This window comes from Venturia canescens, chromosome 7, assembly GCF_019457755.1.
Source record: "Venturia canescens isolate UGA chromosome 7, ASM1945775v1, whole genome shotgun sequence".
Classification (NCBI taxonomy): domain Eukaryota; kingdom Metazoa; phylum Arthropoda; class Insecta; order Hymenoptera; family Ichneumonidae; genus Venturia; species Venturia canescens.
In genome coordinates, this window is record NC_057427.1 from 4,761,107 (window position 1) to 4,773,792 (window position 12,686).

At 35.7% G+C, this 12,686-nt stretch overlaps 4 protein-coding genes and 1 long non-coding RNA gene across 5 annotated transcripts; 3 read left to right on the plus strand and 2 right to left on the minus strand.

Annotated features, from left to right (window-relative positions):
* Positions 1-115: 115 nt before the first annotated feature.
* On the plus strand, positions 116-2,215 carry LOC122413777 (coiled-coil domain-containing protein 25). The gene is made up of 5 exons (XM_043424369.1): positions 116-273; positions 421-468; positions 619-710; positions 1,392-1,774; positions 2,094-2,215. Exons 1-5 carry the CDS (start codon positions 249-251, stop codon positions 2,173-2,175), a joined length of 630 nt encoding a protein of 209 aa, XP_043280304.1. The 5' UTR covers positions 116-248; the 3' UTR covers positions 2,176-2,215.
* A 588-nt stretch (positions 2,216-2,803) lies between these two features.
* On the minus strand, positions 2,804-5,781 carry Tgt (tRNA-guanine transglycosylase). The gene is made up of 8 exons (XM_043423993.1): positions 5,702-5,781; positions 5,068-5,386; positions 4,772-4,861; positions 4,528-4,681; positions 4,311-4,443; positions 3,995-4,156; positions 3,689-3,857; positions 2,804-3,612 (listed from the first exon to the last, which is right to left on the minus strand). Exons 2-8 carry the CDS (start codon positions 5,299-5,301, stop codon positions 3,268-3,270), a joined length of 1,287 nt encoding a protein of 428 aa, XP_043279928.1. The 5' UTR covers positions 5,302-5,386; positions 5,702-5,781; the 3' UTR covers positions 2,804-3,267.
* On the plus strand, positions 3,437-4,729 carry LOC122413563 (uncharacterized). Its single transcript, XR_006261578.1, has 2 exons — positions 3,437-3,569; positions 3,703-4,729. It is a non-coding gene; the product is annotated as an uncharacterized lncRNA (long non-coding RNA).
* Positions 5,782-6,439: 658 nt separating the features above from the next.
* On the plus strand, positions 6,440-9,717 carry LOC122412923 (dolichyldiphosphatase 1-like). The gene is made up of 5 exons (XM_043422915.1): positions 6,440-6,586; positions 6,988-7,088; positions 7,172-7,350; positions 7,656-7,883; positions 7,967-9,717. Exons 1-5 carry the CDS (start codon positions 6,475-6,477, stop codon positions 8,094-8,096), a joined length of 750 nt encoding a protein of 249 aa, XP_043278850.1. The 5' UTR covers positions 6,440-6,474; the 3' UTR covers positions 8,097-9,717.
* Positions 9,703-12,685, minus strand: LOC122412920 (uncharacterized). The gene is made up of 4 exons (XM_043422909.1): positions 11,742-12,685; positions 11,108-11,664; positions 10,670-10,904; positions 9,703-10,575 (listed from the first exon to the last, which is right to left on the minus strand). Exons 1-4 carry the CDS (start codon positions 11,763-11,765, stop codon positions 10,252-10,254), a joined length of 1,140 nt encoding a protein of 379 aa, XP_043278844.1. The 5' UTR covers positions 11,766-12,685; the 3' UTR covers positions 9,703-10,251.
* Position 12,686: the final 1 nt, after the last annotated feature.

Sequence of the window (12,686 nt, forward strand, 5' to 3'; positions counted from 1 at the left end):
GTGATCAAACGTATTGAGAAAAACATTGTTATGTTGATCTTTTTTAAACATGTAATACACTCGGGTGAAGTTCCACGCGCTTTTGATCAAATAAGTTCCAATTTCAAGTGATCATAGCAGCATTGCAATTTTTCGATAATCCACGTGCGTCACGAAATTGGACAGATAGAGGGCTTTGTCTCATCTGAGGACAATTGACAGTTCAAGTTTATTTTGCAGTGGTTATAATTAAAAAATTAATCAAGAAAATGGTTTTCTTTTTCGAAAGCGACGGTAAGATTGAGCAGTAAATATTTTTCTATTTATCAATAGATATATACTCAAATGTATCAGCATCCTTTATTCCCGGCTAATTCATGAATGTTTACATTTCTTTGAGGTTATGCATGATTCTCACGTTCCATTTTATATATTTTACAGTCGTTCAGCCACCGGTCACCCTTTTCATGGGACTAGACAAACACGAAAGTAAGTAAATTTTGAAAAATTTTCTGAACTTTCTTTCACATTAGCATCGACGATGTCAATGAAAAATTCAAGATACGCTGTCGCTACCTAACCTAAAACTTAACAATGCGTGGCTTTCACATTTTTTCAATGTAAAATTTCTGTGTTTAGACGAAGATCTCATAAAATGGGGCTGGCCAGAAGACGTTTGGTTTCATGTGGACAAATTTTCTTCTGCTCATGTCTATCTGCGTTTGAGACTTGTGAGTCTATATTCATAAAAAAAAAAAACAATTTTTTCAGAATAAACCTCTAAAGATCTACTCGTTAAAGAAGGCTATACGTTGGCTAAAAACATGTTGGAAATTGTAAAATTTTATGAATCACATTTGTCTCATTAAATCTTGGCTCAAAAGGACAAAACTTTCAAAATTTTCAGCTCCTCAACACCATCGTATTGTGGAAAATAACCAAACACATGATAGTTAGTTTTTGATTTTTTGCACCAGCATTGAAGAAGAATTTAGAAGAGAAAAGTAACTGTTCTATGATCTTATTGTTAATGTACAATCTGTGGATTTTTTCCAAAGTTCAGATTGTGATATATCACTGTATCATTGAACAGCCCAATTTTTTTGATACAACATTACAAAAAAAAAATTAGACTGCTATTTTCCGCAATCATACAGCAAATAATCTATTTTGAAAAAGCAATGACGTGCAATTATAAAAATATCTCAAAATGTATGTAAGAGGCAAAAATTGAAAATTTGTCTATTTCTCATTACACAAAAAATAATTGGGTTAAGAAGCTGAATGCACTGGAATTTTTTTTTCACAGTCAAGGTGAATAAGTCCAGTGTCATTTGAAAAGGCATCGGGTATGTTCTGTCCAAACATAATTGGTTTCAATTTCAATGATATTTGTCATCTGGAATCAACAGGGGCAAACCATTGACGATATTCCAAACGCTGTACTAGAAGATGCAGCACAATTGGTAAAAGCTAACAGCATCGAAGGAAATAAAGCAAACGATGTCGATGTTGTATACACAATGTGGTCAAACCTGAAAAAGACACCAGGAATGGAAGTTGGTCAAGTTGGTTTCCATAAAGAAAAAGAAGTTCGAAAAATTCATGTGTCAAAGCGTATAAACTCGATTGTTAATCGTATCAATAAAACGAGACGCACTGAACAACCAAATTTACGTGCCGAACGTGAGGAGAGAGACCGGAAAGAACGCGAAGACAAAAAGAAACTACTTCGTGAACAAAAAGAGCGCGAAAAGATGGACGAAAAGAGACGACAAGAGGAAGCCGAGATGAGGTAACCAAATTTATTACATTTTTTATTTTCAACGTCATTTATTCCTCACAGAAATGAAAGTCTGAAAAAATTATTACAACCAACATTTTGATTGAAAACGAAGATTTTAATTAAGACATTAATTATACCCTTTTTTTAATACTTTATTCAGCTGCAACAATATGTTCCAGCAATTTTCAACGTCTACTGACATTTTTATGTCTCAATGCTTTTCCTCATCGATCCTTTTTTTGTTGAGTTGCTTAGTGATTGTCCAGTTTTTTGAAAATCTGTACAGCTGCTGGCCTATTTCTTCAAACAGTGAATACTTTTGTTCCAGGAGTTACTCGTCTTTATTCAGCAAATCAAGCATGACGACAAACACTGAAACTTCTGGATACGACTCGGACGATTTCATGTGATAAAATTAAACGATTTTCAATAAATTATAATTTGCTTGTCTCTAGAAAATTATTGCTTTGGGGAACGAGGATTCAACACTCAAGTACCTTTGGTCCAAAAATTTAGGCTACACCTTTATGATCCACTGTCAATGGAATATTCGTGAGTTCGCTTTAACTGAAGAAAAAAATTGAACAAAGAATTTGCATCCAAGAGATCTTAGAACTCATCGTAAATGAATAAATCAAAAATTTTTTGGAGATCTCATTTGTGATAAATGTGAAAAGCGAATTGGCGCACTAGATAGACACTACGTAATACTGATTCTTCGCTATATTTCTATTAAGGAGGTTGAAGCGTATCTTATGTTAAAACTATTTTCAAACTTTGCACATTAAAATTTTTTAAACAGAAAGCTTAAGACAGTATTAAACTTCTGGCGGGATATGCCGATGATTCACCGTCGTGAAATTGAGATATTTATTGTTGAAGTTTGCAATTTTTTCAAAGCTTTCATAAGAGCCCATGTTTAACCTTGTCATTTTCAACAATGAATATCTCGATTACTAGGCGGTGAAACCTCTCCAAATTTTTCACACATAATTAAGCGCTATTCAAGAAGATTCACGTAAATTTTCAATTCATTAATTTGGAATAATAAAATCTAATGTATTTTCGTATGATGTCCTATATATATCGCTTCAACTTCCTTAAAATAATCCTATTCGAACCCTTTGAATTATATGATATAAAAGCTACTTACTCGATCGACCAGTAGAATTTTTCGCGAAATCGTTTAACAAAATCACTACTGTCAATGAAAAACTACAGTTCCGAACAATGTACCAAACGTTACGATGTGATAATCGGAAATTATAGTATTAATATTTGTTTCATTTAAAAGCTAAGTCGCCATGATAATGTTATAAATAAGCAGTTATTAAAAATACAGACTGTTTCTACTGAATTACGGTACAAACGCCAATAATCCATTGCATTTTAGAAAATATTCAATGTCAATTATCAAGTGTTCTTCATTTTAACAGGTACTGCGTCTGCGAAGACGAAAATTCAATCCATAATAGCAAAAATGGAGTCTTGAGAAAATGTTTTCAGTGTAACTCGATGTTCACAGCACTCAATGCGTCAACGATCCATTTTGGATATTCTTTATCCGGATACACATCGAGCATATAATCTTTGACAAACTTCGGAAATCTATCTTCGCAAATGCTTTCCCTAATATCACGCATAAGTCGCAATTGGAAGGCAATATTATGAACCGTCAATAAATGACAGGCGACAGTCTCAACGGTCACCACGTGGTGAAGATAAGCTCGGGTATATGTTTTGCAAGTACTGCAGTGACATGATTCGTCTATTGGATTATTGTCACTCGCGTAGATTCCCTTACGTAAGTTCAACTGTCCCGTTCTCACCAGAGCACAACCAAATCTCTAAAAGTAGAAATAATAACAGTAACTCTTTCTTCCATAACTTAATAAGTCCGAAAAAATATTGTTATATACATACGGCGGTTCTCGTAGGAAAAACACAATCGTACATGTCAACACCGAGAGCACAGCAGACGACGAGATCGACTGCAAAACCAACGCCCATCAAGTAGCGTGGTTTATCCTTTGGTAACAAATCTGTCGAGAGGTGCACCATTCTCCAAAAGTCATTTTTGCTCTCTCCGCCGCTGTGGATAAACAAAAATTATCATTCTTTCAACATAAATGAAAATTGTATAGTCAATAAAAGAACTAACGAAGGAAAGTTCAATAGGAGATAATTGTGAGAGCATTCAAATCATACAGTTTGTTCATGCACTCTCACCTGAGGCCACCGATAGCAAAACCATTTACATTGCGCTTTGATTGTCTTTTTGCACTTTCCATTCGCAATTCAGCATTCAAACCACCTTGGACTATTGGAAAAATGCTTTGTTCTTCTGGCCTTTGATGAGCTTCAAGACATCGATCGAGCCAGCGAGTTGTTCTAGTGAAATAATTCATATTCACATTTATTGATCCTTTATACATGTTTTTGTACTATGAAAACATGTATTGCACACATTGTTACCAGAGTCACGTTGTTCAATTGTTTTGTCTAAATCGAAATTGTTTCGAAATTTCTTAAAACGATTCTATACCTTTCCATAGCCTCTACGACTCGAGGTCCTGTTGTTGTGCTACTCACAACATCGTCCAGTTGCATAACTATATCTGCTCCAATTGCATTTTGAATTTCTATGGAGTGTTCTGGTGTCAACATACATTCTGATCCTGTGTTTACAAATTATTGTACAGGGAGCGATTAAAAGAAAAATGATGCGTTTGGTATTTATAGAAAATTTTGTGAATATTTACCATCATAAGGTGAAGTAAATTTAACTCCCTTTTCAGTTATTTCAGCGAGCTTAAGTAGCGAAACCATTTGAAAACCACCGGAATCTGTGAGAAGACCTCGTTTCCAATTCATAAATTTATGTAATCCCCCTGCTTTTTTCATAATTTCTGGACCCTTTGTAGAAAAAAAATTAATAAATAAGAACTTTAGATATACGTTCAACTTTGACTATGGTCAAGTTTTCTTCAAGTCTGAAGAACTTACCGGTCTTGTGCCTAAATGATATGTGTTTCCAAGCATTATTTGACATCCTATTTGTTCCAATTGCTGTGGCAATAAACCTTTTAGAGTTCCCTATAACAAAAATACACTGCATTCGTATTTTACAAGATTCATTCTTGAATTTCTTATGCCATTTTTTCGTAATATAAACAATATGAAAGTACGCGAAATCTTCTAGATTTCGTAAAAAAAAAAAAAAAACGAAACACGTGTAATATTTGTTCGTTAATGAAGCTATTTTTCTATGATACCATAGGGTGGATGGTTCGACCACTAACTTGTGTTCCGACCGGCATAAAAACCGGTGTGTCCACTTGTTGATGAACGATAGTCATTTTTCCAGTTCTCGCTTTGGTTGTTGTACACTCTGCAATCACTTCGAAAGTTAATGGTTTTTTTTGTTTCGGAATTTCTTGAGCCATGGTGCTCATTTTGGAAACTATGTCTCGTCCCGTACGACTAGCACTCGCCATTCGTAGGTTATGAAATGAACATCTGTGCATCGATTGCATTGGTTGGATGTCGTTTAGTAAACACGCAACACGTGTTTCCACAATCCACAAGGGTAAAGCAGAAGCAGAAAACGGAACCGGAAACCTTTCAACATCATATATAAAAGAAACTTTTTGAACAAAGTTTGTAAATAGTGAAAATCATAGAATTTCGTCCTACTCGTAGATCAATTCTTATTCGAAATATTCACATACGGTTTGAATTCCTTTTGTTTGACATTATACACATTGCTAGATTTATATATATGTATTTATTTAAGCTTATTTTCAATTAGATAAGCCAAATTAACATTCCATTTGATTTCCGAAATGATATATCTAAATCGCATATATATTTTAATCTTATTATTTTGTAATAAATCTTTATAATTTCCAAAAATGTGTGGTGTGTGCGAGCTACCAAGCCTGCCGAGCGAAGTAATGATTAGCGTGATCGTGATCGCAGGGCCGAGGTCGCTGCCCGCCAACCCGCCGTCTCGGACTCTCGGCCGACACGCGAGAGTATGCAGTTCGTATAGGGACCGTGCGTGAGCTATAGAGAGCAGACTACAGTCGATGAGCGCGCTCTCTCGTGTTTGAATATGCAATTTTTCTGATGATATTTTGACTGAATATCTGAATATCATTGAAAATAATTAATTTTTCGGAAAAAAATTTAAAGCAATCAAATACGGTTTTTGTCCAATCAACAATGATCGCATTCGAAATCAAAATGACGTAAAAGGAAAAAAACTGTTTGAATCGAATGACGTTTTAAATGTCGTCGAAACAGAAAGTTTAGTGGATGCGCGTTGACAGTGTTTAACATTTTGATATCCATTTGGTCCATTTCTCACTTTTTCATGGAGAATAGACTGTGCCCTCTGGGAAATAATAAAATTTTACTGGATATACTTCAACGTCTCGGCGTCGAAATTGTGCATTAGAGCACTCTCTACTGCAACAATATTTTATCGATCGAAACATGATAAAAAATAATAATCTTATTTTGTTAAACAATGCGAAAAGTAATAATTCCCATATGCGTCTGCTTCAAATTGCACCTAGGAAGTTTTGAAATTGGCCGCATAGTGACACTGTAGACGCTGCGCACGGCGGTCCCTATAGAGGCTGAACACCAATAACTAATATACACATGCTATTTCAATTTCACAGTAGAAGCATTATTGCAATATGGCGTCACTCGAGGACGAGTCGTTTCACGATGTAAATTCCCATTTCGTTCATCAAACAGAAGATTTAAAATGGGTACCGTTATCACTCACTCTTGTGGAATATCCTCAAGGTAATAAAAACCGTTGAATATTTTACCCGGTTGTCATCCGTAATTTTCAATTCCATTCTAACAAAACAATATGTAAAATATGCTTACTATATATAACGACAGGAAAACAAATAAAACACTTAACGAAAGATACAAACATACGACTAATTTTGAAAATGATTGATAAAATTTCGACGACGTGCATTATTAAATTTATCTGTAAAATAAACGACCAGAACGAGACGAATATTGTAATTGTTTATTTAAATAGAGAAATAGTACCCGACAATCTGTACATACATACAAATTGAAAATCCCGGAAGTAAATAGACGAATTCACATGTTTCCCAAAAATGTGCATTTATAGCCAATGAATGCCGAAAACCACAAGTGTTAATTATTTTATAACATGGTCACAATAGGCGACCGGCTGGGCCTTTTTCTGGCGTTGACAAGTCTGCTGCCATTCGCGGTAATCGCTGGTTTCATGACACTCATTCTCTTCAGACGAGATCTCCACACGGTGAGAATACGAAAAAAAACGATGTTGAGAGGGAGGAACGACAAGTTTAGTGAAAAACGTTTTGTAACGATCGTTTACTTTAGATTGTGTTCTTCCTTGGTGTGGTGATAAACGAGATGATTGGTCTTGTCCTGAAGTACACTATAAAACAATCGAGACCAATGAGACGTGAGGTTGTATACACTGAGTATGGAATGCCATCGGCTCATTCGCAATTTATGTGGTTCTTTGCCGCATATACAACACTTTTCGTATGCATTAGGTAAACAATTAACGATATACGTCAACTGTTTTTTTGTTATAGAATATTCGTTAAGGTCTTTTCATATCTTCAAATTTCAAGGTCGAACATACCACAAACCCAAAATATTTTAGCCAATATTGTGGCATTTGAATTATTACATGAAAAATCTGATTTCGGAGAATTGTTAATACATCCTAACCTCAAAACAGGAAAATCGAAATTTTACACACGACTGAATAACAATTTATGTGGCACTCAAGAGATACTTTATCGAACTTGAAAGGCTTTTGAATAAATAGATAAATCAACGACTTGAATTGCAGACTTCATCAGAACAATAACAGCAGCATGTCCGAACGATTTTGGCGTTCGAGTATAATGGGTGGATGTATCGGTGTGGCAATACTAGTTTCGTATAGTCGCATTTATCTTCAGTATCACACATTGGCCCAAGTACTATGGGGCATGATTGTAGGATCAACATTGGGTATCGCATGGTTTCTTGCCGCTCACCTAGTTTTTGCGCCATTCTTTCCAATCATTGTTTCGTGGTAAATATAAGAAAATACAAATAGTAACTTCAAAATGAAATATGCATTTTCTAATTACTCATTCTTTCTCTTTCTTATACCAGGCCAATATCAGAATATTTGTTATTGCGTGATACAACCCTGATACCAAATATACTGTGGTTCGAGTACACAAACATTCGGACAGAGAGCAGAGCACGATCGCGAAAACTTGTTTCTATGAAATCTCAATGACGTCTGCTGGTTGGCCAATGGCTCTCGAACACAAAATGAACGAGGCAAAGACCCAACAAATGAAGAAATTTTTAGTTTTCTTTTTTAGGACCTTTTTGTTTACCTAATGTTTTTCTCCATCATGACTCCGAAACAAACGTCCAGTTTTCGGATAAAACGGGAAACGCTTGATTGCCTGGGAATCTGAATCGCCAGTGCAGAGCGGCCCTCGCATAGCGCACAACTTTGTTCTCCTCGATCTTTCAGGCAACTTTTTATACCTTCTGAGTAACAAGTGTGTCTTCTCGGATTTGGATCAAGAGGAACAGTATTTCGTCTGATTTTTGCAATAATATATTTTTATTGTCAATTTTTTATTTTTATTATCTCGATGTTTGTAATTGAGAACTTTTTACATGAACGTACGAATGAGAATGATGTTTTAAGAATGGCCAGCTACTGTGATTCGAAATGGTGGCTGTTTCGGTTTTCGATTGATCAATATTCAAATGAATATTTTCATGTTATCGAAGCTCCAACTATTGACAGGGTTAATCAACCCTCTAGCAATTCGAATGTTTATGGTTTCATAGACTATTTTGCATTTTCAAATGTAAACGAATGTAGATGAGACTGTATGTTTGATTATGAATGAAAGAAGTAACAATTTTGCTGTGACTGTAAAACCTTAAAATGGATCACTTTTTGTTTGTAATTGTTAGATCGCGATACGCTCACGATTCGAATGCTAGTCCTGTAAGTGTAAATAATTATGAATAATTGAATCGTTCGTTAGAACCCTTGCAGTGATGCAACAGCAACGCGATTCATATTTTTCTATCTAGCAAATATTAAAACATCGTTGACAATTTTTTCGACGATATAAAAAAAAAAAGGATTCATTAACGACGAAGTTAATCGTCAAGTTGTTTTTCTTTTGACCAGTTCAACAAACGAAAAAGAGAGAAACAGTAGAAAAAAGAAGGATTTTAATGTCGACGGTAATCGGCCTCTGCTTCATACAAACGTACAATAATTAGATGTCGAACGATTACAATGGGATCCATTAGACGTAAAAATATTCATTGTTTATCACATATAAATCATTTTAATATGAACGATCGCGTAAGATGTAACAAAATAATATCAACCAATTCACCTCGTTATGGTCAAATCAGCAAATCACTATCAAAGGGGCCAGAGGTTGACTAGAATCCTGTTTTCCAAAATGATTTTTAGAATAGAGTACATTGAATTTTCTTTCTAAAATTTTTACTGTCTCCATTCGAAACCCTTTTTTTCTGAAAACTATCGTTGAAAGAGCAATCCAAACAATACGGCCTTAAAAACTAATTTTTGAGTCAACCAAACACCCGATAAAGTTCCAAAAACGTAGTTCTAACGAACCTTGAACCGCAGCAGTGGCTTAAAGTACACCGCACAATGGCACTGATCTTGGAGATGTTTGTGCATTTAAACTCAAAGTATCCATAACGTATTATTCAGTACTGACAATGAATGAATGGTCGGACCCATCGTTTTCTATCGATAAAAAAGTGACAATTCCAACATACAATTTTAATCATCTGTACGAATGATAAAACAACAAATGAATTAAACGACCACATATGCGCACCGAGAAGAATTTTATTAAATACATTTTTTTTCTTCCCCGTACGAATAACGTTTTCTTTGTCCAGAAAACGTTTTATAAAATAAATGCGATTTAGTGAAAAATATACATTTGTTCTTTATCACAATCGGTTCTTAATTTTCATCATATTAGCTGGCAGAGCTTAACGCTAGTTGTGCAAAATTAACAAATTCATTTTTACATCTGTAATATTTACACTCATGGAACTAACCATGTACTTTTATACTTTTTGTCATAAAATTAGAATGAAGAATATATTAATTGGGTGAAAGATTTGATTAACAAGAATAATGCGAATAACGAGGTGTCAATCACACCAAAAAATAGATAACACGAATAAAATGTACACAACAGGCTTCGCAAGACCAATTGTCGTTTTCAACACACAATATTTCTTCTCCGTCAAGAACGCTGCTCAGCGTTCCATAATCTTTTTCATCTTGACAAAGCTTTAAATTCACTATTTAAAAAAAATCATTTTACAACGATATAATTAATCAACAATAATAGAGAAATGGTAAACTATTTTGAATTATCCGCTCTCATTTCTCTGACGAATATTTCTATTTTAACACTGTCATCGTAATCTGAACTGTCACTTTTTTCGGGGCACAGTGTTTTACAGTTGATCTCGATCTGTCGGGTTTCGTGGTCGAATTTACCAAAGGGTAAAACTCCTCGAATCAATTTACCAGCTATTCTGATTTTTACCCACACGCCGTACTTTTTTCCGTCGATTTTACGAGCCGATGTTGTGAAACCGATTTGAGAGAACGACAATATTAATTTCTTACGGTACAGCGTTACTTTTACGGCGAATAATTGACCGTGACAGGAAAGATATATCTGTAAAGGAAAACGCGCGATTTAGATGAAAATCCTTCGTCGAGGACTCAATCGATGTACGATTTTTGCCCGCACTCAATAATAATTCGCTTACCGTGTATTCTCCTTCGCTGGTCATCGATTTTTTACGAAAATTCGATATTTCTACGGTCAAACCATCGTCCTCGAGGGGTTTAAGAGCGTGCACTTTTTGCAAATGGGCCAACATCGATGTTGGAGATCCACTCCAACAGCAAGTATGAGAAATTGGACACTCGACACTGTTATATTCGCAGCTAGCCTCGTGTTCGGATCTCATCTCGGAATTTAGCATCGTCCGACATCCATTTCTTGAAAATTAAAATCACTTGTCATTCTGCTCCGTCGAAGATATACTCGGCGTTTCAATCCGAGTTTTTTGCCTTCCATTTGAACACTTTAGACACATTTTTTTTTTTTAAAGGCTCACAATGATCGATCTTTTTTGAAATTTTGAAGATTGAGATCGAGATTTTGAAAGATTAAAGTAGCATGAAACAACTCGTATATTTACCTGGCATTTTTGCAGGGCATGAAAAGTCCACCAAGCAATCTCTCAATCGCTCGATTTTTTTGCATGGGCTTCGCGCTCCTACAGAACGGGCAATGTACTAATTTTTTTGTGCAGCTCGAACAAACGATGTTTGCACACACCGGGCATGATCTTATTCCGCGAGATTGCAGAGACTCGAGGCAAACTCCGCACTCGTTAAAAGATGAAACGATCGAGCAATTTTCACACTGACACTTTTCGTCCGAAAGACAATATTTTTCTTCTTTTCTTTTGTTCCTATTTTCTATTATTTGCTCAGATTTTTTTCGACTCCCGGCTCCAGAAATTCGCTGAGCGCAACAGCGAATTTCCTGTCGCATTTTTTTAATTTCTTTGCCACAATTTATCGTGCAACCCTTAAATTTTGAAAGCGGTTTTTTTACTCTCGCCGGTCTCGGCGCTTCCCGAGGCTCCACGTGATCCACCGTCTCCCTCTCGTTCTCGTTTTCTTCACTGTCAATAGCAGACTGCACGTTTCGTCCGACCAATTGTTGGCCCTGGATAATGGCGTTTTCGAACTGAAATGTTTCCAAAATGTTCTCAGTTTATTTGAAGCAGACAATCATTGCTGTTTTCTTCCGAAGTTTTTACTTACCAGTTTTTTGAAATATTTCAACATTTTCAGTTTCAACGCTTCAAATTGCCGTCAACGAATTGTTTTGAGTCCACACACTAAGGGGCGGTCACTGAAGTCGCGTCTCGCGTATTTTCGTAAGTTGACAAAAAGTTGTGTTTATGTTCTTTCAATCGACAAACTTTGCGGGATGAAAAAGAAGGAAATTTGGGTGATACGAGTGCTCGATATCGACTGAATGAAGAATGAAGAAACGTTAGCAATACTTTAGCGAAGGAATTCGAGTTCGGAGACGATTACTGAGAGTGGGGGAAGCGCGGTGGGGATTGGAAGAAAATGAATGGCTAGTTTTCGGGGGTTGAGTCACAGTCGTAGTTTGTGGATCGGCGGGGGGCAAGTAAAGGCGATTAACCGATTGACTAATGTATTGTTTTCAAAGGATGACCCTACATGATTGTGGCTTCACGTTCTTGTAAATAATACGACAAAGTGATTCAAAATTGTCACAATATTTACGATTACGTTTATGGTTAGTAATAGGATGACGCTACACCAACGGAGCGAAAACTGTACACGAAATATTCGTACTCTACTGCGTGGATCTCTGCTTCGTGTCAACAAGACCTGACCTTGACCGTTGTCCTCAGAGAACTTTGGAAATAAGCACTTTCATTTCGTTCTAATACACGCAAAGTCAGAGCTGTGCTTTCTTTTTTATTTTCCTTCGAGTTAACTCGTCGTCGAGTAGAAGCTTGAAAACGGTCGATGATTCTTTCCTTCTATTTATTTACCGTTTCAAATAATCAAATGAACTTTAATCTATTATTCCGTCTTGCTAACGCATACGAATGTACTCGCTTACATAGAACTTTTTTTTGGTGTTACATCATTTTATCATCGAACAAATGAGCAAGGAATTCTTCAGGTAAATATTCAAAAAAAAATGAGAATTCAAGAAAAACTGGG